The 23,581-nt window shown below is 34.7% G+C and overlaps 2 protein-coding genes across 2 annotated transcripts; one reads left to right on the forward strand and one right to left on the reverse strand.

Annotated features, from left to right (window-relative positions):
• Positions 1 to 2,052: 2,052 nt before the first annotated feature.
• LOC108477640 (uncharacterized) lies at positions 2,053 to 2,493 on the reverse strand. The gene has a single exon (XM_017780160.1). The coding sequence runs from the start codon at positions 2,491 to 2,493 to the stop codon at positions 2,053 to 2,055; it is 441 nt and encodes a 146-aa protein (XP_017635649.1).
• A 1,137-nt stretch (positions 2,494 to 3,630) lies between these two features.
• Positions 3,631 to 7,884, forward strand: LOC108477639 (uncharacterized). The gene is made up of 4 exons (XM_017780159.1): positions 3,631 to 3,990; positions 6,938 to 7,081; positions 7,194 to 7,382; positions 7,486 to 7,884. The coding sequence occupies exons 1-4, from the start codon at positions 3,631 to 3,633 to the stop codon at positions 7,882 to 7,884; spliced, it is 1,092 nt and encodes a 363-aa protein (XP_017635648.1).
• Positions 7,885 to 23,581: the final 15,697 nt, after the last annotated feature.

Raw genomic sequence — 23,581 nt, forward strand, 5'->3', positions numbered from 1 at the left:
AGTGGTCTTCAATTAATTAAAAATTCATAGCAATAAAACTTTACCACTTTTAGAATTTAGTTCTTGTACCATAATTAACTATCCAATTGGCAAATTAAGGGATCAAACTTTACTTAAATTTTATACGTACCTCATAAATGTTAAATAATAATATTGAAGGACTCGAATATTAAAAATAGGGTTTCAAAACCACCGTTTCTTCCACCACAGAAAAAACGGGTTGTTATAGGCTCTGCCACCAGTTGTATTCTTTCACTTTCATTCCCCATCTCCCGCGGGTATTGGCCTTGCAACTACGACGTTATACATGTATACCAAGTGTTGTAGTTCTAATTATTGAGTTTCTTAACGCCACCGATGGCATGAAGGTCATTAATTTTGCCAAGAGGAGACACCAAAAACAATATAAAAACTTGGCTCAGATACCAAAATGAGGAACACACAGCAAATAATAGAGGAAAACAATAAAAACAAGGGAAGCTGAACTAAACTGATAAATAATTTCTGAAATCAACTGAGTGCCTTATATAGGCTTACACCCCATTACACACCACTACCCTTAAAACTAGGGACACATCCCACGACAACCAACCATGCTAGAAAACAAGAACAACTGATTAAATTAAACATTGACTAAAGAATCAATTAACAAATCAACAAAAAAAATTAATTAGACCAATAGACCAAACATAAGCAACATAAACAATGTTGGTGTTGCTACATTAACACGATATAATGATTCAAAACCATCATTGTTTGCTCAAGATTATAGAATATGCAAATATTCAAAGCCATCATTTTTGGGCCACTCGGGATGGTAGAATATGCAAATAGTAAAGGTCATCATTGTTAGGTCATCCAGAATGGTTGAATGTATAGGCTCTACATGGAGTGTTGAGGAAATTGGTATATTGTGATAATTAGTTGTGTATAAATTTACATCTAGAAGTTAAGTTCTTTTTTTTTATTTGAGTTGCTTAGGTGTTTAGATCTTACTTAAATTTGATAAAATTTAGGCCATTTATATTTATTTATTTTTTAGGTTTTAATTAGAATTTTAGGTATTTAGAAAATTTAATTTTAACTTTAGAGTAAGTTTCATATTTTTTTAGTTTATTGATTTCGCAATTTAGGTCTTTAACTTTTACGATAGAAATGAGAATTTTACCATTTAGTCACTTACCATTTTTGAAGAGATCTAGTCTCTATAGACTAGAAGACCAAGTGGTGCATAATTTCAGTTGCATATTCTACTATTGCGACAATTGTTTCACCATGCTTCTGCATATTTCAACAACAGTGCAATTCTTGCATTTTGCTACGTGATTTTGCTCAGATGTATAAGGTGTTGTGAACTCTTTGTTTGTTCCATTTGCTTCACGAAAGGTGTTGAACTCAGTTCACATAAACTCACCTCCCTTATCTATTTGGAGAGTTCTTTTGTTCCTACTACAATTCTACTATTTGTAAAAACAAGGGATTTGCACACAATATGTGCATGTTGCATATGTTGGCAACAAACAGAAAAATGGGTGGAGTTTATTATACAATTATCTTGTTGTGGCGGAGGGAGGCAATATCTGCTTGCAAACTTAATAATTTCTACACATATTGCCAACAAATAGAAAAAAAAGGGTGGAGTTTACTGGTTGACATTCGGCAACAAGCTGGCCTCACTATTTTTCATCAATTGAAACGTGTGATAGATTTGAATATAAGCTTGCTGTTATCACTATTAATGCATGCATCCATGTGAATGGATTGATTATTGTTTAATTTAGAGACAAAAGGAATCCTACCAGCCTCAAACTTGATAAATTAATTGCATCATATTTAAGAAGAAAGTAAAATACAAAAACCCAAGGTTAACTTTGTTTCATTACTATCTAGTTATCTAGAAGAAAAGAAGGTTAAAACAAATGCTACTGAAAGAGGAAAAGTAACAAGGAGCTTTTGTCGTATGGAAATGGAAAAGAGTATTTCATTTATATGTATGGATGTATATATATTTGATTTCTATAAATGATTTAATCCAAAATTGGGAATGGGCTTTTACAGGGTAAGGATGTTAAAAAGCGAGACTCTTGCTTTGATCATACACCTGAAGAGGCATTCAAGTCCATCTTCAAGATCCTGAATAACAAGCTCCAAGTCTTTTAGCTGGTTTTGCATCTCAAGATTTATGATCTCAGATTTGGTTATTCCAAAGGATTTCAAAGCAACATCAACCTTTTCGATTTCATTCACGTTTCTTCCAGCATCTTCGTACGCTATTCTACTTTGATGGAATAGTTTCAAAACTGATAACCAACTTCTAGGCTTTGGTTTAGAGATGAGAGATAACAAATCCTCAAACATAGAACAAGTCACTGCTTCAATCTCTTTCAGCATGCTAACAGTTTCTGAAGGTGAAACTGTGTTTTTCCTTTGTATGACCTTTAAGTTTCCCAATGCCTTGTGGATAGTCTTTTTGGAAACTTTCTTGGAGCTCATGTATTTCCTCACTTCACTTACGATCTCGACTTCACTAATTTTCTTTCGACGCAAAGCCAATTGAAGTTCACTTGCACTTTATTTTGTTTGCAGCACAATCTCTTTAGCAGTGCTGCAAAGGTCGAGGAGTCTAAGAGAACCATCCAACAACTCATCAGCACATTCGTGGGTTAAAGCATGGTGGGACAAAGACAACTGAAGAAAATTAACAATACAATCATACAAATCTTGAAAGCTATTTAGTTTATGGCTTATTGATGATGATGAAGTAGATGCCTCTTTAGAAGCCCTCAATCTATTCATGCTCATTAACTTCTGTTGCTTGTGGGTGTTGTCTAGATGAGCGGGGGAAATTGTTGGATCGAGTGGCTGGCATTTTTTTTTGTTCTGGGCAAAGAAACCTATTTGTTGAATCAACATTTCTTGTAATTTTCACTGAAATACGAGGCATCTGCTCCTAAGTTATATATATGTATATGCATATCAATCTATGGAGACAAAGGGAATCTCAAATGCTTCTTCTATATGCTAATGTTGACATGATTAATTAAGATCTCGATCAAAGGGTGGCAGCAATGTTGTTGAAGGTTGGTCACCATGTAGCACCAGGAGCAGCCAAGAAACAGGTCATGCAGCCCGAGCCATGCAGGAGCTGCTGAAGCAAGTGTAGCTACTGATTTTTTGTTCATTTTGTAACCTTAGTCTGATGTAATGTAATTTTGTTCATTTTGAACTATGTTTGATTGATGTTTGATGTAATTTGATTGTGATTAAGTTGTTAACTAGCTTTGTTCATGTGTACAAGCTTGGTTTTCCTAGTTTCAATGTATTAGTGGTAGCAGGTATTGATTAGGTGACCTTATACTGATTTTGACAAGCTGAATGCTTGGTTTTATCTATTAGCATTATGCCATTATTCCATCTAATGAAAAATTATCAGATTTCTTTCAATATACTCTCAATTATTCATTGCTTTTACTTTTAATTTTGTTTTGAATTTTGTTTGTTTCTTCTGCAAGTTTCGAGCCTTCTTGCTTAAGTCTTAGTTGATCTTGCTTGCTTATTTTTCATTATACCAACAATTGGTATCTAGAGCTGTAATCTCAGTTGACCTGTTATGTTTCTAACTTCAAATCGATGGCTTCATCAGGCTTCTCACCAGCTGCACTACCAGTTTTTAATGGAGAGGGCTATCATATATGGGTGGTCAAAATGAAGACCTACCTGCAGGCATTCGACCTATGGGAGGTGTTCAACTCAGATGTTGAACCAGCACCACTTAGAACCAATCCAACAGTGGCTCAGATCAGGCAGCATGCTGATGAAAGGACCAAGAGGCATAAGGCCATGTCTTGTATCCAAAATTATGTGTCAGATGTGATCTTTACAAGGATCATGGCCTGTGAGACACCAAAGCAGGCCTGGGACAGATTGAAGGAGAAGTTCCAAGGGACTGAAAGAATAAGGCAACAACAGCTATTGAATTTGAGAAGGGATGTAACATCCCAAAATTGGGCCTAGTCGGAATAGTGGTTTCAGGACCACAAATCTGACATTAAAATATTTGTTTTATGATTATTATGAGGTCTAGGATATGAAAATAAACATGTGTTAAAGTTTCATGAAGAGATTTTAAGTATAAGGTGTCCAATTAGAAATTAGGGACCGAATTGAAAAAATTGCAAAACTTGGGTTCTAGAAGCAATTAGTATGAGATTGCTATGGATTATTAATTAGGAGGCCTTAAATAGCAATTTTCTCAATTTTTGATTTTTTGGACAAAAATGGGCATGTATGGAAAATTTTGAAAAGTTATTAAGGATGGGCATTTTGGCCATTTGGTAATAAATGAAATACAAAGGGAAAAAGATAGCTAAAATCAATCATCATCTTCCTTGTGGCTGCCAGAATTCTTTATAGCCATAGCTAGGGTTTTGGTTCAACATTTCAAGCTTGATAGTAAGTATCCCCTAGCCCCCGTTTTTTTATGTTCTTTATGTTTTTGAGATCCTCATAACATGTTCTCTCTATTTCTACCCATATTTGAAGCTAGGGTTCGTGTTCAAAAATTTACCCATGCATGAGATGCTTTTGTTTTGATGATTTATGGAGGAATATGAGAGTTTAAAGGATAGTAAACAATTTTTACTAAGTAGTTTTTCATAGAAATGGCTTAAGGGACCATTTTGTAAAAGTTGTGAAAATGGGTAGAAAATGTGCACTGCTATAAGCAAGAAAAATATTCGGCTAGGCTTGGGTAACTTAGAAATTTCATGCATTTCATTATTCGAGCCTTAGGACTAAATTGTAAAAAGTGTGAAAGGTTAGGGGCAAATTGGTAATTTTTCCTGAGGGTGAGTCTCAAGCCAAAAATGAACAATATGAGGTATTAGTAATTTATTTTTACTGATATAGACCCCGAGGAACCAATTTCGGAGGTCAACCATGGAAAACGAAAGGTTTCGGAAAAACTGAAATGCGAACCTGAAGCAATTACCAGGTAAGTTCGTGTAACTCGAAGCAGACTATTAATATACTTAAAAGTGTATATTCATGTATGCATTATAATATTAAAAATTGTTGTGAAAAAAGGTATGATAAATATTGTGTTGATAAATGTCCCGATTGAATAAAAAAGGATATCTGATGGATTCTCGAAATGAATTGACGGTAAAAAGGATCTAGCATGGATGGGTGTTCCTTTAGTAATCAAGCCTCCCGAAGAATAAGTGTGTTGAAATGGATTTAGCCTGGATGGGTAATTCGATTAGGGTCTGAATTTAGCCTGGACTGGTAATTCAAATCCGAGTTCATTAGAGTACATGTCATTGTAAGGCATTTAGCCTGGACTGGTAATCCCGACATTACTCATGAGTTTATATTACGAGGGATTTAGCCTGGACTGGTAATCCCACCGTAAGAGTGAGGTTCACGAGAGTGCGTATTTAAAATGATCACTTACACGATTTGACAATAAATGAGATATCCATTGAGATTCTGAGAAGTTCAACGTGATTAAAATGAGGAACAAAAATAGAAATGCATGAAATGATGAGCTCATCTAAAACTAATGCTATAATGTACTTGTACGAGACTAACTTGATGGTTGAGTGTATGTGACAGGAAAATTATACTATGCATGTTCGGCATGAATATCTATTATGGATGTATGCTAAATAATCGGTAAGTTTACCTTCCCGTTATCCGAACTTACTAAACATGTGAATGCTTACCCCTTTCATTTCCCTTATCTTATAGAGCTCGAGGACTCGTGAAGATTAGAAGACGGTTGGAGCATTGTCAACACTATCAACTTGTCTTGCTTGGGTATATAGAAACTTTTATTTTGTTATAATGGCATGTATAGGATTCTTGGTCATTTTGTTATATGTGTCATTTGGCTAGCCAATGTAAGGGCTTGAATGATATGCTTATTCATTTTGTATATAGCCATGAGATATGGCTCATTTTGATGTAGGTTGTAAAGCTACTAATTGTGTATGGTTATGCTTAAATATTTCATGTGATGGTTAAATGTGGTTTATCATGAATGGACATGTGAGATATGGCCAAATCACTTGGAGATGGTTAGGTCATAATTGGAAATGAGTTATAAAATGAGTCAAGTATAAAATGTGATTATTGAAGTGGTAATTCTTAATACAAAAAGGATAACTTAGCATGTGCTAAACCAATGAGATGAGGTTAACATGCAATAGACTATGCCAAGGTGGGTTATAGACATATTTAGGCCATGTTAAATACCATTGAAGTTTATAAATGTGTATGGATGTTGAGAATGACCATTGGCTTGGAAAATAACCTCCAAAAGGGTACACACTGGTAGACACACAGGCATGTGTCTAGGCCGTGTGTTGTGTTGCTCAGCCGTGTGTCTTCTGCACCTTGAATTTTTAGATCAGTATGCATGGTAGTAAACACACAGGTAGAGACACGACCGTGTGTCTCAACCGTATAGAGGACATGGCCTTGTAGACTGGAGTGTGCCTTTTCCATGTGCCCCTAGATGGATGATAACGTCATAGACAGAATGTCTAGGTTTTTGGACACGGGCGATGACAAAGGCGTGTCTAGGCCGTGTGAGGGACACGGGCGTATGCTCGGCCGTATGAAAACCTTTGTAGCTTCGAAATGAAAAATAAATTGCAATAAATCAACATGGGTAAGGGACACGGGCGTGTACATTGCCTCCACACGGCATGTGAGGCTTAAACCTAGAAATTCCCTAAAGTTTTCTAAAGTTCCTGGTTTAGTCCCGAATCGCTTTTAATGTATGTTTTGGACCTCGTAGGTCCATAATTGGGACAATATGATTCTGTTTGATTGGTTTTAAATTGAAATGAAATTTTATAGCCCGTATTTTTTAAAAATGCCATGTTTGTGTACAATAATGCCTCGTACCTTGTCCCTGTCTAGGGTACAGGTAAGGGGTGTTACAAGGGATTTCGAGAATTTGAAGATGAAGGAAGAAGAAACTGTCAAGAAGTATTTAGACAGAATTATGGCTGTGATTAACATCATAGGGCTCCTTGGAGAGCAGTTCAGTGAAGCAATAATAGTGGAGAAGGTAATCTCAACCTTACCTGAAAGGTATGATGCAAAAATATCATCCTTGGAAAACTCAAGGGACCTGACTAGCATCTCCTTGACAGAGCTGATCAATACTCTTTATGCACAAGAGCAAAGAAGAGCTAGCAGACTGGAGGAGCACCAATAAGTTTCCTTTCAAGCCAAAACCAAGCTTGCCTCGAGCACTTCTGCTTACAAAGGCAAGAAGATATGGAGAGACAAGCCTAAGTCAGATACTGCAAGAAGAAGGGACCAACCCTGCAGGCATTGCAAAAGGCTTGGTCATCCAGAGGCCAATTGTTGGTTTAGACCAGATGTGAGTGCCAATATTGCAAAAATATGGGCTATGCTGAAAAAGTTTGCAAAAGTAAAGGCAGACCAAGGTAGAATCAACCACAACAGTCAAAGGCTGAAGCTCGAGTAGCAGAAGAAGGCAGTGACCATGAGGAGCAAGTTTTTGCATTTTCATGCTCAACTGCTACGGAGAAAGCCACAAAGGGATGGCTTATAAATAGTGGTTACACTAAACATATGACGATAGATGCTGCCATCTTCAAGACAATTGATAGAAGCTTCAAAACTAAAGTAAAGATAAGAAATGGTCACTTCATCAAGGCAGAAGGCAAGGGAGATGTGCTAATAAGCACTCCCACAGGTAACAAGCTAGTTTCAAATGTTTTATTGGTGCCTAAATTTGACAAAAACCTGTTCAGCATAGCTCAGTTGCTTGAGAAGGGTTATATTGTGGTGTTCAAGGGCAAGGAATGCCAAATCAGTTATCAAGTGGATCTAAGCTCATGACAGTAGCCATGATAGATAAAAGCTTTGTTATAGACTGGAACAAAGGCTTAGACAATTTCTAGCCATGATAGATAAAAGCTTTGTTATGGACTGAAACAAAGGCTTAGACAATGTCTATACTATTTCTTCAGATGAATCCAAACTATGGCATAAAAGGTTTGCTATGCCAACTACAGATCGATGGCTCAAATGGTCAGGAAGGATTTGGTTGAAAGCTTCACTAACTTGTTGAAAAGGATCAGGTTTGTGAAGTATGTCAACTAGGAAAACAAGTTAGACTGCCATTTTCTTCAAACAAAGCTTGGAGAGCCTTAAAAAGGTTGCAACTGGTTCACACTAATGTATGTTGTCCCATGAAGACTCAGTCATTGAATGGCAGCAGGTATTTCATTCCGTTTATTGATGATCATTCAAGATTTTGCTGGATTAACTTCTTAAAGCACAAATCAGAGGTGGCCTTACTGTTTTAGAAGTTTAAGGCTGCTATAAAGACTGAAACAGGCTACAAGCTCAAGACCCTAAGGTCTGATAATGAAATTGAGTACACCTCAGTTCAGTTTCAAGCTTTTTGTGAAGAAGCAAGAATCAAACACCAGCTTCCCAACACCTATACACCTCAACAGAATGGTGTTAGTGAAAGAAAAAATAGAAGTTTGATGGATATGGCCAGGTGCTTGACGTTTGAGAAGAATTTGCCTAAAACCTTGTGGGCTAAGGTAGTTAACACTATTGTGTACATCCAAAATAGGCTCTCAACCAAGGCTTTAGCTCACAAAACTTCATTTGAGGCCTGGTTTGGGTTCAAACCATCACTGGCTCACCTGAGGGTCTTTGGTTGCATATGCTATGCACATGTCCCAGTTGTGAAAATGGACAAACTGGCCAAAAAGGCTCAACCTGGCATTCTAGTGGGCTACAGTACAGTTAAAAAGGGCTATAAAATCTTGGATCCTTCAGTAAACAAGATACTTATGAGTAGAGATGTAGTATTCGATGAGAAGTCAAGCTGGAATTGGGAGAAGAATGAGCCAGAGGTAGTTTTTGAAGACCCTATAGCAGATCAGACTAAATCTGATCAGAATGGTCCTGAAATGGACATTGATGATGAACCGGTTAGGGGCACTAGACTATTGGCTGAGATTTATGGAAGAGCTCAGGTAACCATAGTGGAACCAAGCTGTTTTGAAGAGACTAAAGCTCAGCAAGTCTGGAAACAAGCAATGGCTAATGAAATTAGTATGATTGAGAAGAATCAGACTTGAGAACTAGTTAAAAGATCAGCCAACAGAAAGATCATTGGAGTGAAATGGGTCTATCAAGCCAAACAGAATGCTAATGGAAGTTTGAACAAGTTGAAAGCAAGGCTAGTTGTGAAGGGGTTTAGCCAAAAGTATGGCATAGACTATCTAGAGACCTTTGCACCAGTGGTCAGACTTGACACCATCAGGCTGCTAGTTGCCTTAGCAGCACAAATGCAGTGGAAAATTCACCAGCTCGATGTGAAGTCAGCCTTTCTGAATGGATTTCTTCAAGAAGAGATTTATGTTAAGCAAAATCAAGGTTTCAAAGTGGCTGGTAAAGAGAACATGGTTTACAAATTGAAGAAAGCCTTGTATGGCTTGAAGCAGGCACCAAGGGACTGGTATAGCAGGATTGATAGTACTTGGTTAGTCTGGGATTTGTAAGGAGCATTAGTGAGCCAACATTGCATGTTAAGAAGGAAGGAGTGCCAACTCAGCTCATTGTGTCCTTGTATGTTGATGATCTATTGGTGACAGGAGGAGGCCAAGCTATACTAGCTGATTTCAAAGTTAAAATGCAACAAGTGTTTGAAATGTCTGACTTGGGACAAATGTCCTACTTCCTAGGCATGGAAGTAACTCAAACTCAGGTAGGAATCTTTCTAAGTCAAAAGGCCTTTTCCATGAAGATTTTAAACAAGTTCTCAATGCAGAATTGCAAGGCAACAAACACTCCAACTGCCATTGGAGAGAAACTATCAAGCCAATAAGACTTTAAACAGGTTAGTGAGTCTGTCTACAGAAGCCTAGTAGGTTGTTTGCTATATTTGACTGCCACTAGGCCAGACATTATGTTTGCTGTAAGTTTGCTCTCAAGATTCATGCATTGTTGGAATAAGAAGCACTTTCAACCTGCCAAAAGAGTGCTCAAGTACATCAAAGGTACCCTAAGCTATGGAATGTTGTATAGCAAAGCTAAAAGCTTGAAATTGGCTGGTTATGCTGATAGTGACTGGGCTGGTTCGAAGGATGATATGAAAAGCACCTTAGGGTATGTTTTCACCCTTGGTTCAGCTATCTTTTGCTGGAGTTCGAAGAAGCAAAATGTAGTTGCTATGTCAATTGCTAAGACAAAATATGTGGCAGCTGCAGGAGCAGTCAATCAAGCCATTTGGCTAAGAAAGATCTTGGTTGATCTGAATATTCACTAAAGGGAAGCAACAGAGATAATGTGTGACAACCAATCTGCTCACTACAGGAAATTAGGGCTTCAGCGACATTTTTTACGGCATTTTATCAACAAACGCCACAAAAATTTTAAAATACAGAGCAATAGCGGCGTCTTAAGGAAAACGCCACTAAAAACAGAGCAACAGCAGCGTTTTAGTAAAAAACGCCGCTAAAAATAGAGAATTAGCGGCGCTTTAGGTAAAACGCCACTAAAAACCAGATCATTAGCGGCGCTTTGGGTAAAACGCCGCTAAAAACCAGATCATTAGCGGCGCTTTGGGTAAAACGCCGCTAAAAACCAGATCATTAGCGGCGCTTTGGGTAAAACGCCGCTAAAAACCAGATCATTAGTGGCGCTTTAGGTAAAATGCCGCTAAAAACTAGATCATTAGTGGCGCTTTTGGTAAAACGCCGCTAAAAGTCATAAACCCCTAAACCCGAAAAAAATCATAAACACTAATCTTATAACCCCTAAAACAATAATTATTAAAATTTATGGTTATACAATATATTAAATATTTTCTTATATAATCGTAAAAGAGATATATAGTATTGAATTTAAAATATTGATTAAATTAATTATCATTATAGTTTAAGATATATGGTTTAGGGTTTAAGCAGGTTTATGAGTTAACTATATATGGTTTAAGATTTACGATTTAGGAGTTAACTTGTATTTGAAGGTTTATGATGAATTATGGGTTTAGGGATTATGATTTAGGGTTTAAAGGTTAGGGTTGAAGTTTACAATGGGACAATTATTAACTTCTTAGGAGATAATTTTCTTTCCAGAGATAATTTTCTTTCCAGATTCTTACATGGGATGCTATTAAGAAAGGGTGATTTTGAATGTGGAATTAGCATTTGTTGAACTATGTGGAATTAGCATTTGTTTAACTATTAGCTAGAAATTAACTGAAGAACATTTAAGATTCATGCTATTCTGTATATACGTACTCATATTATTTAATATAAGAATATAAACATATATATATATATATATGTGTGTGTGTGTGTGTGTTTTATATAATTTGTACTACACTAACATTGCCCACACAAATTCCCAATAATATGTATACGATTATGGTTTAAGGTTAGCAGTTTTTAAAGTACTTTATAGTTTGGGCTTTATGGTCTAGGAGTTATGGTTGGTTTAAGGTTACCGAATGGTTTTGGGGTTTAAAATAATTTGGGGTTAGGGGTTTTGTGTTTGTGGTCTAAGGTTTAGGGGGTTAGAGTATCAGGTTTAGGGTTTTAAATTTAGAGTATAATTTTGGATTTTAATTTAGAAGATAAATGTATATAAGATAAATATATATATTATTATTTGAAAAATATATATAAATATATATATGAAAAGTGGTTTAGTGTGCAATTGTGTACATGAATTCGTAATTTGATGTAGATCTTGTAAAATATTTACGTTATTGATATAATAAATAGCATCATGTATTTTTAAATTAATTTATATGCATACATAATATGTATTTTAAAATGTGTATTAAATCAAAATTAAAGTTTCAACTATAGTTAGGGTTTAAAGTGTATGTTTATTGTTTGAGGTTTAAAGTTTAAGGTATATTATTATTGAATATTTAATATTTAGAATTTTATGAGATTCTTGGGAATTTGTACTAAACCTAATATAAATATATGAAATATAGATATTGTACTACACTAACATTCATCACAGTAACATTATTTAGATATAATTTAAAAGAAATTCTAAATATATAGTTTTAATTTTGATCAATTTTTATAAAATATTAAGGTATTAGCGGTGTTTATACATAAAACGCCGCTAAAGATTGAAAATAGCGGCGTTTTTCAAGAAAACGCCACAAAATTTCATTATACATTACAGTAAAACGGCGTCGTTTCCTCTGAATTAGTAATGGCTTTAGCGGCGTTTCTGTAATAAACGCCACAACTCGTATTAGAACGGCGTTGTTTTGTAGTGTAGATAAAAGAGGCATTAGTGGCACTTTGCTGAAAACGCCACAAAATTTCCATATTTGAAATGGCGTCGTTTTTTTCTCTCCTGAGGTTTATGCCCTTTACCCGAAATCAGTTTCATTTTTTGCTAAGTAATTTTCCCCCATTTCGGAAGCTTCCTTCCCTAAATCCCTAAAACACCTCTTCTCTTTTTTCCTCAAATCATCCCCTAATTCCCAAACCCGAAATCCCTAACATTTTCCCCAAGTCCCCTTTTTTTCCCTTATTCTGTTCCCCCATCCCCAAAATCCCTAACTATTTTCCCTTTCCTCTCGTCGACGGTCATTCGCTTCATGGGTATAAAGTGGTTAGTTTTTGATTCCCCTTCAGATTAATGTGTAGTTACTTTATTACTTGCCTTTTTTTTTGTTTGAAATAGTTTGAAATGGGTTTGATCTCGATGATTCTCTTCATCCATAAGAAATAGAAGTACCCATCTTTTTATCTTTTCCAATCTGATTCCTTTCTTAAGGTAAGTTATATTCTTCCTGTGTCCTACCCAAGGTGTAGTTTTTTTTTTCGAGATTCTAAGATTTGGGTTTTGTTTACTGACTAACTTCTTATTGCTTTCCTGTCTGGATGTTTTGTTAAATTATTAATGTTATTATTATTTTTCTGATGTTGGGTTTTGAAACTTGTAACTCTATTTTCGAATTCCTATATTCATTTTCTTTCAGTTATGTGAAGAAATTGGGTGTGCTTTGACTGCTTTCTTATCCATTTGTTTATTAATTTTTATTGTTTGAATTGGAATTGTCCTGGGGTAGTTCTGCATTTATTTGCTTGGTACTGAATGTTAAAAACTGCATTTACTGTTCTGCATCCTGGAAAGGGACCTTTTGAGTTTTGAGCTTCTTTGGTCATTGTTTGGTTTTTCAATCTCTGCAGTAAAACCAGGTTTAGATGAATTTACAGTTTTATTGACATTATGTTCTATTTCACCATTCTTGAAATTATGTGAAGATTCTTTCTAATTTTCTCCTCGGCTGTCTCTAGAGTCTAGCCTAATATTGATTTTTCCTTTTCAAGCATTTTGAATCAAATAAAAGAATTTTAGCATGCAAGAAAAAGACACTTTACTTGCTTGCGAGAGTAATTTTTCATGGTCTTTTGGGAACCTACACATTGGGTTATTAACCTGTTCATGTCTAGTTTTGTGTGAATCATTTTATCCTCACTTGTTTCCTGTTGGTTTCTTTTTAGTTTCATACGCTCCATACTACCAAAAAGGAAGTGCTCTGTGAAACAAAGTCAAAAGTTCTAAGATATTTTTTCATTATAAAGTTTTTGTTCACCAAACCTAGAACTTAATAAAAATGATGGTTGTGAAATTTTATAAAAATGTTCTTGAAATGTTGGTAATGAACCAAAAGAAGAGAATTGCTGCCATGCTGAAAATTCTTGATGAGAGTTAAGAGAATAAGAGGTGGTCATTGTCCTTAAACGAAATTGTTAGTATTGGAGTTTTTTCTTTTGCTTTCTGTATTTAGAATATTGATATTATTTCCTATGATGCTCTGATTCATGTGTGAGTGGGAATGAGCATGCTAGCTAGGATTTGCTTGTACTTATTCTGAAACTTGTTTTCAGATGTAGGATAATGTGTTCGATTTGGGCACTTTAGGAAAGTCAAGGTTTGAAGAAACAGCTGAGTAGATTTCCTAATTGTGTTATGTGCCTTGTATTTACAATTTTTTTGGCAGAGATGGAAGTCATTTGTATGCTCATAAAAGATTTTGTATTTTTTGCGAAATGGTTTGAAAAGATGTGCGTTTTGCAGATTTTCTTGAGGTGTACTGACTTCATTTATCGCTTCTGCTCCTCCTGCAAGTATTAGTTCAACTGAAGCTTCCATTTAATCTTCGAATTAAAATTTGGTACTGATATAGATAAAGTTTTTATATTTGCTTAAACTGAAATATATTTGGTGCTACTCTTATAATCTTACATCTGTTCTAAGTACTATCGAGCACCTGAAATAATAATTGGTGCAACTAAATACACCACAGCCATTGACATTTGTTCTAGGTACGTACAGGCCGTTCAGTTGCTAAATTTTTTTCCTTATTTCTATGCATTTTCACTTTAAATTACTTAACACATATTACTTTTTGGACTCCAGCCTCTGTTTGCTGGTGAGAGTGGAGTAGACCAGGTACGTTTTAAATATTTTAAAGATTCAAAGTATATAGGCTGGAAACCTGACCTTATAGTATTAATTATTTGAAGTATGAATAAGTATGAATTAATTTTATTACCATACATGTGGCTTGCTTGTCCATTATAATTACAACAATAGTGACCTTCTCTCCAACCTTATTTTAAATATTTTAAAGATTCAAAGTATATAGGTTTGGAAACTTGACGGGTTGCCTTATATCGAAATGAAGATATAATGGATCCTCCTAGGTGTAACAACGCCACGTATGATGAATCTTAAAAATCAAAGAAGAATTGAAAAAGTTCTATCGCTATTGAATATTTATATAACCTTAATTTATTTCCAATTTACTTATAAAAATTAAACTACGATTCTTTCTTGATATTATTATATTCAAATTACTATTTTGTTATATTAATAATGTGTGATTTTAATATTTAATATTTTTAAATGTCTTTAAAAGTTATAACTAATTTTTATCAAAATAGTATTAATTATTATTTGAAGTTTTGCATACATTGATCAATTTCTGGCTATTTTTCTTTGAATACATGGTTCTGTTGATACTAAATACTCAGGTACTTTCTGCATATTCTGTGATTCTTATTAGATAAGTTATATATCAACAGTTATGTTAGTTTCCATCAAGGCCTCTGTAAACATAAAGTTGGTATTCTGGTTAGGAGAAGTTAATGTTTATGAGTTTTGTGGAGTATGATTCTGCACATGCAAAGTTGGTTTGTTTCAATCTGTGCATTTTCATGTTTACATAATAATGGTGATTCCATTTTGGTTATTTAGATGTTCTTTTGGTCTGTTTTCATGTTTCTATCCAACTTATGTGTTTAGTGTGGACTTAGATTGATTTAAGAGTTTATTGCTATCTTGTTGGTCAAGTTTTATATTGTTGAATTCCTCTATTCATTTTCTTTCAGTTATGTGAAGAAATTGGCTGTGCTTTGACTGCTTTCTTATCCATTTGTTTATTATTTTTTATTGTTTGAATTGGAATTGTCCTGGGGTAGTTTTGCATTTATTTGCCTGGTACTGAATGTTAAAAACTGCATTTACTGTTCTGCATCCTGGAAAGGGACCTTTTGAGTTTTGAGCTTACTGGGCTGTTGTTTGGTTTTTCAATCTCTGCAGTAAAACCAGGTTTAGATGAATTTACAGTTTTATTGACATTATGTTCTATTTCACCATTCTTGAAATTATGTGAAGATTCTTTCTAATTTTCTCCTCGGCTGTCTCTAGAGTCTAGCCTAATATTGATTTTTCCTTTTCATGCATTTTGAATCAAATAAAAGAATTTTAGCATGCAAGAAAAAGACACTTTACTTGCTTGCGAGAGTAGTTTTGCCAGATTTTGCTGAGAGGTACAGCTTCATTTATTGCTTCCTGCTCCTCCTGCAAGTATTGGTTCAACTGAAGCTGCCATTTAATCTTCGAATTAAAATTTGGTACTGATATAGATAAAGTTTTTATATTTTCTTAAACTGAAATATATTTGGTGCTACTCTTATAATCTTACATCTGTTCTAGGTACTATCGAGCACCTGAAATAATATTTGGTGCAACTAAATACACCACAGCCATTGACATTTGTTCTAGGTACGCATCTGTGCCGTTTAGTTGCTAAATTTTTTCCTTATTTCTATGCATTTTCACTTTAAATTACTTAACAAATATTACTTTTTGGACTCCAGCCTCTGTTTGCTGGTGAGAGTGGAGTAGACCAGGTACGTTTTATTAAGGTACGTTTTAAATATTTTAAAGATTCAAAGTATATAGGCTGGAAACCTGACCTTTTAGTATTAATTATTTGAAGTATGAATAAGTATGAATTAATTTTATTACCATATATATAGCTTGCTTGTCCATTATAATTACAACAATAGCTGACCTTCTCTCCAACCTTATTTTAAATATTTTAAAGATTCGAAGTATATAGGCTGGAAACCTGACGGGTTGCCTTATATCGAGTTGCAAGATATAATGGATCCTCCCTAGGTGTAACAACGCCACGTATGATGAATCTTAAAAAATTCAAAAAGAATTGAAAAAAGTTCTATCGCTATTGAATATTTATATAACCTTAATTTATTTCCAGTTTACTTATAAAAATTAAACTACAATTCTTTCTTGATATTATTTTATTCAAATTACTATTTTGTTATATTTAAACATGTTTGATTTTAATATTTATTATTTTAAATGTCTTTAAAATTTATAACTAATTTTTACCAAAATAGTATTATTAATTATTATTTGAAGTATGAATAAGTTTTTATATTTTGGTTCAACTTAAGTATTATTTGATTCAACTTAAGTATGAATTAATTTTATTACCATATATGTAGCTTGCTTGTCCATTCCTTATTTTAAATATTTTAAAGATTCAAAGTATATAGGCTGGAAACCTGACGGGTTGCCTTATATGGAGCTGCAAGATATAATGGATCCTCCCTAGGTGTAACAACGCCACGTATGATGAATCTTAAAAATTTCAAAAAGAATTGAAAAAAGTTCTATCGCTATTGAATATTTATATAACCTTAATTTATTTCAGTTTACTTATAAAAATTAAACTACGATTCTTTCTTGATATTATTATATTCAAATTACTATTTTGTTATATTAAACATGTTTGATTTTAATATTTATTATTTTAAATGTCTTTAAAATTTTGTTATATTAATAAGATTTCCAAAAAGTTCTATGGAGCTTATAAATAATTCTATTGACCTTAAAAAGAATTAAAAATTTCAACGATTGAATGGCCAATTATAAATTATTTTATCAACATAACATTATTGATCATTGTTTAAATATATTATAACTAATTTTATCAAAATAGTATTAATATTGATCATTACTTAAATAAATTACATAACTCACATAACGTACATAACAGCTTACGTAACTTAACTAATACATGTAGTTTAATCTAATAATTCCCTTAAAAGCATATAGCTTAAAAGTTCAAATTTCATAACTTACATAATCTACATAACTTACATAAAACATAAATATATATCATGTCAAGACTTACATAATAAACAACTTACCCGTGAAACTTATTGCCAACTTTAGACTTCAACAACTACGAAATGGATAGGACTTGGATGAATTTCTCAAGGGCAAGCAACGAGTATCAAAATGGAGTGCAATCTTTTTAGATTTTGCATTTCACAATTCAAGCCAAGAGAATATGATTCTTTGCCCGTGTAAGAAGTGTGGCAATATCTATTGGCATTATCGTGAAGTTGTCTCGAACATCTAATTGTTGATGGCTTCATTCGGGGTATAAAAATGGAATTTCCATGGAGAGTGTACAACTAGTGGAGCCTCTTGACGATTAATCTGGGTTATCCTTATAGTGGTTCTTGTCGGCATGTTAGAGAAAATGACATGGAAGGTATGATGCGGGATGCATTTAATATGCGGAGTGAAAGTTTCCAATCATTTCCACCAAACTATGTTGCATCGATGATTATAATATCGGTGGGAATACTTTTATAGAAACGAGAAGAAGTGTACGGATGAACAACCGAATGAAGAAGCGGCGAAGTTCTACACGTTACTTGGTGAAATGAATGAAGAACTTTATGAGGATCAAAATTTTCGAAAATGTCATTCTATATTCGCCTTTTCCACTTAAAATGTTTGGGAGGGTGGACCGGAAACTCTTTGACAATGCTGTTAGAGCTTTTGAGAGAAATGTTCCCATTTGTAAAAATCCCTCAATCATGTAAAGACATGAAGAAAGTGATAAAAGATTTGGGCCTTGGGTACAACAAAACTCATAGTTGCCCAAATGATTGCATGTTGTATTGGGGTGATCGGAGAAATCAACAGTCTTGTCATGTTTGCGGTAAATCTCGTTGGATGAATAGAGATGCAGAAGATGTTAATGAGGATGAATATGGGCCACAGTCAAGAAGGAAGCCGAACAAGATTTTGCGATATTTCCCGCTAATCCCAAGGCTTCAAAGGCTATTCATGTCGTCAAAGACAGCTGAGTTTATGACGTGGCATCATGATCAACGAACGGATGATGGATTATTAAGGCATCCAATGATTCTTTTGCATGGAAATCATTTGACAATAAATTTCCAAGCTTTGCAAGTGATCCTCGAGTGTAAGGCTCGAGTTAGCATCTGACGGATTTAATCCTTTTAAAATCATGAGCACCTCGTACAGTACTTGGCCTGTGGTCATTGTTCCTTATAATTTGCCCCCATGGCTCTGCATGAAGCAATCTTCTTTGATATTTTCTATGATTATCCCCGGAGAGAAAGGCCCCGGAAATGATATTGACATATATCTGCAGCCACTTGTTGAAGAGTTAAAATAATTATGGGCGGGTGTTAAGACGTATGATGTATTGAGAAAGGAGAACTTTTACCTACGTGCTGCTTTGATGTGGACAATTAATGATTTCCCGGTATATGCGAATTTATCGGGTTGGAGTACCGAAGGACGTTATGCTTGTCCTTGTTGTGCTGCTCAAACGTGTTCACAGTGGTTATATAATGGGAAGAAGTTCTGCTATATGGGGCAACGTTGGTGGTTAGATGAAAATCATAGATATAGATTTCAGAAGGTTTTATTTGACGGTACTGAAGAGTTGAAAAAAGCTCCTGAGCAGACCATTGGATCTGAAATCTTATTCATGTTAAAAGATATGGATTTCAGTTACGGGAAGCTGAATCAACCATCTAATAGGCAAACAAATAGACGATCGAGGGATGAATCTGATGATGAATCTGACGAGGAGGATGACCCTAATGAGGTGGACTTGTGGAAGAAAAGAAGTATTTTTTTTGAGTTGCCTTATTGGGAGCATCACATATTACGCCACAATCTTGATGTGATGCATATTGAGAAGAATGTCTGCGAGAACATCATCTCGACAATTTTGAACATCGATGGTAAATCAAAAGATAATCTTCAAAGTCGACTTGATTTAGTTCACATGGGAATTAGGCGTGATCTTCATCCCCAAGTACTTCCTAATGGAAAATATTGGTTGCCGCCTACAATTTTTACAATGTCAAAGGAAGAGAGAAAATGTTCTTGCGGTGTTGAAAGATATAAAGGTTCGGATGCGTATTCATCAAATATATCTCGATGTGTAAGTCTTAAAGATCGAAGACTATATTCATTAAAATCACATGACTATCACATCCTGATGCAAGATCTACTTCCAGTTGCTTTACGGTGCTGTAAGTCAAAGAAGGTAACGTCCTGTATAATTGAGCTGTCCAATATAATGAAAGCAATTTGTGGCAAAGTTCTAAATGTTGAAGAACTTGAAAAAGTACAAGATCGAGCCATTTTGACATTATGCAATTTGGAGAAGATCTTTCCACCTTCCTTCTTCACTATTATGGTGCACCTTGTCATTCATCTCCCTCGTGAAGCAATAATTGGTGGGCTGGTTTTCTATCGTTGGATGTATCCAATTGAAAGGTGCTAATTTATTTCAAAGGCATTCACCTTTATACCTATAGTTACCAGTTTTGATAATGTTGTATATGGTGTTTAGGTTCCTAAGCAAATTGAAGTCTTATTGCCATAACAAGCGTTATTCGGAAGGATCAATTGCTGAATGCTACTTGGCAGAGGAGTGTATGACATTCTGTTCTAGATATTTAGATGTTGAAACAAGATTGAATAGACCAAGTAGAAATGTCGGACTCAATGATCCTAACTTGGACAAAACTTATTTATTTCAAAGTTATGGAGAACCAATCGGCAAAGTTGAAATTGTAGAATTAGATGACTGATCTTGGATACAAGCACATAGATATGTTCTTTTCCACCACGATGCACTTGAACAATTACGCAAGTAAGTTCTAGAATATGAACAATATTCTTCTTTTTGATTTGTTTATTTTTTAACGAAATAAACATGTGTTTAACATAGTGAGTACAAACAAATCTTAAGATCTCATCCACGCTCACGAAGATTACAACATCGCGAGATTAATAGGTTATTCGCAGAATCTTTTCATGAATGGTTAAGCCAAACGGTATGCAACTCAACATTTTGTTGACAAATAATAATGTTTTCTCATAACATTTATAATTACTCAATTTACTTTCAATTCAATAGGTTTGGAGTGGGAATATCGTTAATGACGGTTAAATGGCTTTCCCAAGGTCTGAATCGAGTAGTAAAAAGATATAGTGGCTTCATCATGAATGGATTCAGATTTCATACCAAATATCGCGAGAGATTGAGGAGAACTCAAAATTGTGGAGTAGTTGTTAATTCTTTAATTACAAGTTACGCTAGTGCTAGGGACAGTAATCCTGTCGAGGGAAATGTGGAGTATTATGGACTTCTAACCGACATTATTGAGTTGGATTATTATGGAAAATGGAAAGTTGTCTTATTTCGATGTGATTGGGCTGGTGCTAATCTTGCTCATGGAATTAAAATGATCAGTTTGGTTTTACAATGGTGAATTTCTCTCGATTAATTCACACCGGAGAACATTTGATAGACGAGCCGTATGTATTTTCTTCTCAAGTTAAACAAGTTTTTTACTCGAAAGATCCAATTGATGAGGGTTGGTACGTTGTACTCCGAAACACCCCTAGAGACTTGTTTGACATGGGGAATGGAAGTAGAGATGACATCGGTGAAAGATCAGAAACTTTGCCTTTTCCAGAACAAGACTTAGATGAAAATATCCCTAGTACTAGTACACAATTTCAAAGGTTCGTCAGGATGTAGACGAAGATATTTACGATTTATGATGTAGTAAGATTTTATGATTTTTTATTTATATGTATTGTTACAATATTAACATTGGTCATGTTATATAATATATTTACTATTATTGTTATTTCTTACTAAAATTTTATCTATTTTATGTGTTGCAGGAAAAATGCCTAGAAGAAGATTAAGAGATCTTAGTATTGTACAAAATACTAACAATTCGGAAGAAGTAAGTACTGAACAGCAGACAATTGTTGGATCTTCAGGCGTGCCAGAGACACTTGACGAGTCTGTGGAAATTCAAAGTAATGTTAAGTTTATTTTACAAATTGTATTAAATTTTATTACTGATTTATTTTTAAATTTCAATATAGTAATAATTTATTATTTTTCAGCTGAAAATGGTGGGACGCGCAGAGGTCGAGGACGTACGCTCCTAACAGATTTATATAACTTAAATTCTGTCGAGCGTGTCAAAGTAACTAGAAACAGCCATGGTCAGCCTGTTGGACAAGAAGCTCAACTTTTAGCAGGCTATTTGGGCATTATAGCACGAAATGCCAATATGTTGCCCATCAACTACGAATCATGGCATAACATGCCTGATAGCAATAAAAATCAAGCTCTCTCTAATATTAAGGTAACAAAACGTTAATGTAATTATAATACTTTTGTTTAAGTTTCATTTATATTTACTTCCTAAACTTGTGTTTTTTAGGATAGGTTTGCTTTAGAGGTCTCTGATGCCTATATCAAGAAGGCATTGGGTAAAAAATGGAGAGACAATAAAAGCATTTTGAAAAAAGAATATTTTAAAAAACCCATAAGCCTCGAAGAAAAATTGCAAAATGTCCCACCGGGAATGCTGAGGTACCAATGGGAAGATGCGGTTCGATTTTGGAATTCAAAGAAAGGAGAGGTATTATGTACTTGCATACTCTTAGTGTAACACCCCGTACCCGAGACTGCTGCCGGATTCAGACACGAGGGGTTAACGGCTTAAACCATTCATTTTCACAGTCCATTTTAAAAATTTCCAGGCAGTTAGCTAACTGCGTCACTGTCACTTTAAAAATCATATCTTGAGTTCCAAAACTCAAAAATCAGTTTCGTAATTTTTCCCTGAAACTAGACTCATATGTCCATCTACATAATTTTTTCTAGAATTTTTGGTCTGGCCAATTAGTACAGTTTATTAGTTAAAGTCTCCCCTGTTACAGGGTTCGACCACACTGACCTTCAGGCATTACGACTTGGATATCTCCCTGTACAGGGCCTCAATACTGATGCCGTTTGTTTCTATAGAAACTAGACTCGGAAAGGAATATGTACATATATGGAAAAACTTCTAATTATCTCTGGTTAATTTATAATGAATTTCCAAAATCGGAACAGGGAATCCAGAAACTGTCCTGGCCCTGTTCCGCGAAAACTTAAATATCTCCTAATATATTGCTCATATGATCATTTCGTTACTTTCCTATGAAAATATATTAGTCAAGGTTCAATTACATAATTTATTCACTATTTATTTCCATTCCTACTATTTTTAGTGATTTTTCACATCCACATCACTGCTGCTATCAGCATCCATTTTTAAGGTAGACTTTACCTATTACATAGTTTCCATGCCTCTTAATGAACATATACATTCAAGATGACTATAACATTACGCTCAAAACGTATATAAGCCATTTTCGCATGGCTATCCAAAGTTTTACATACCAAATTTCAACAAAACATAATAGCCTATACATGCCGAAATGTTCTCCTAGACCAACTAAGAAGAAAATACCAAAAGTTGCTAGTCGGTGTGATGACTTCGATGACAGTCCCGAATACGCAAAAAGTCGAGTCCAAGAAACCTAAAATAGGTGACAAGCAACCACCGAATGAGTATATAACTCAGTAAGTCATAAGCATTACACTACCATCCATTAATAAAATTTTCACAAGAGGAAACAACGAAATGAGGCTAAGTACTCCATCCATACCGAACTATGCCATAGTTTCTTAGACCTTACGATTCAATCTCATTCCAAGTCCTACATTGACATTTCATACGCTATTCAATAGAATAATTGAGGCATTTCCATACATCATTTTATTTTCGTTACAATCGCATAACTAAGCAAACTTTCACCTATTCCACGATGAACCTTATGTACGTGACTTCAATTATAATCATCACATAGGTTCAAAACTTACCACGCTCAACTCCAAATATAAACATAGCACCTATTAGCCATGAACTCAAGGTACTTACCCTTTCCGTTGTCCGAAATCGACTCGGTAAGGTCGCACCTTTAATATAAATAATTGATAGAAAATATATAT

This window comes from Gossypium arboreum, chromosome 12, assembly GCF_025698485.1.
Source record: "Gossypium arboreum isolate Shixiya-1 chromosome 12, ASM2569848v2, whole genome shotgun sequence".
Taxonomy (NCBI): domain Eukaryota; kingdom Viridiplantae; phylum Streptophyta; class Magnoliopsida; order Malvales; family Malvaceae; genus Gossypium; species Gossypium arboreum.

What these genes read in the sequence shown, in the direction of transcription:
- LOC108477640 (XM_017780160.1), bottom strand. Translation starts at nt 2,493, where the DNA reads ATGAGCTCCAAGAAAGTTTCCAAAAAGACTATCCACAAGGCATTGGGA.
- LOC108477639 (XM_017780159.1), top strand. Translation starts at nt 3,631, where the DNA reads ATGGCTTCATCAGGCTTCTCACCAGCTGCACTACCAGTTTTTAATGGA. An exon ending in TATTGAATTTGAGAAGGGAT is followed by an intron (nt 3,991 to 6,937) that starts GTAACATCCCAA and finishes TCTAGGGTACAG; the next exon opens with GTAAGGGGTGTTACAAGGGA. An exon ending in TGGTCATCCAGAGGCCAATT is followed by an intron (nt 7,383 to 7,485) that starts GTTGGTTTAGAC and finishes CAACCACAACAG; the next exon opens with TCAAAGGCTGAAGCTCGAGT.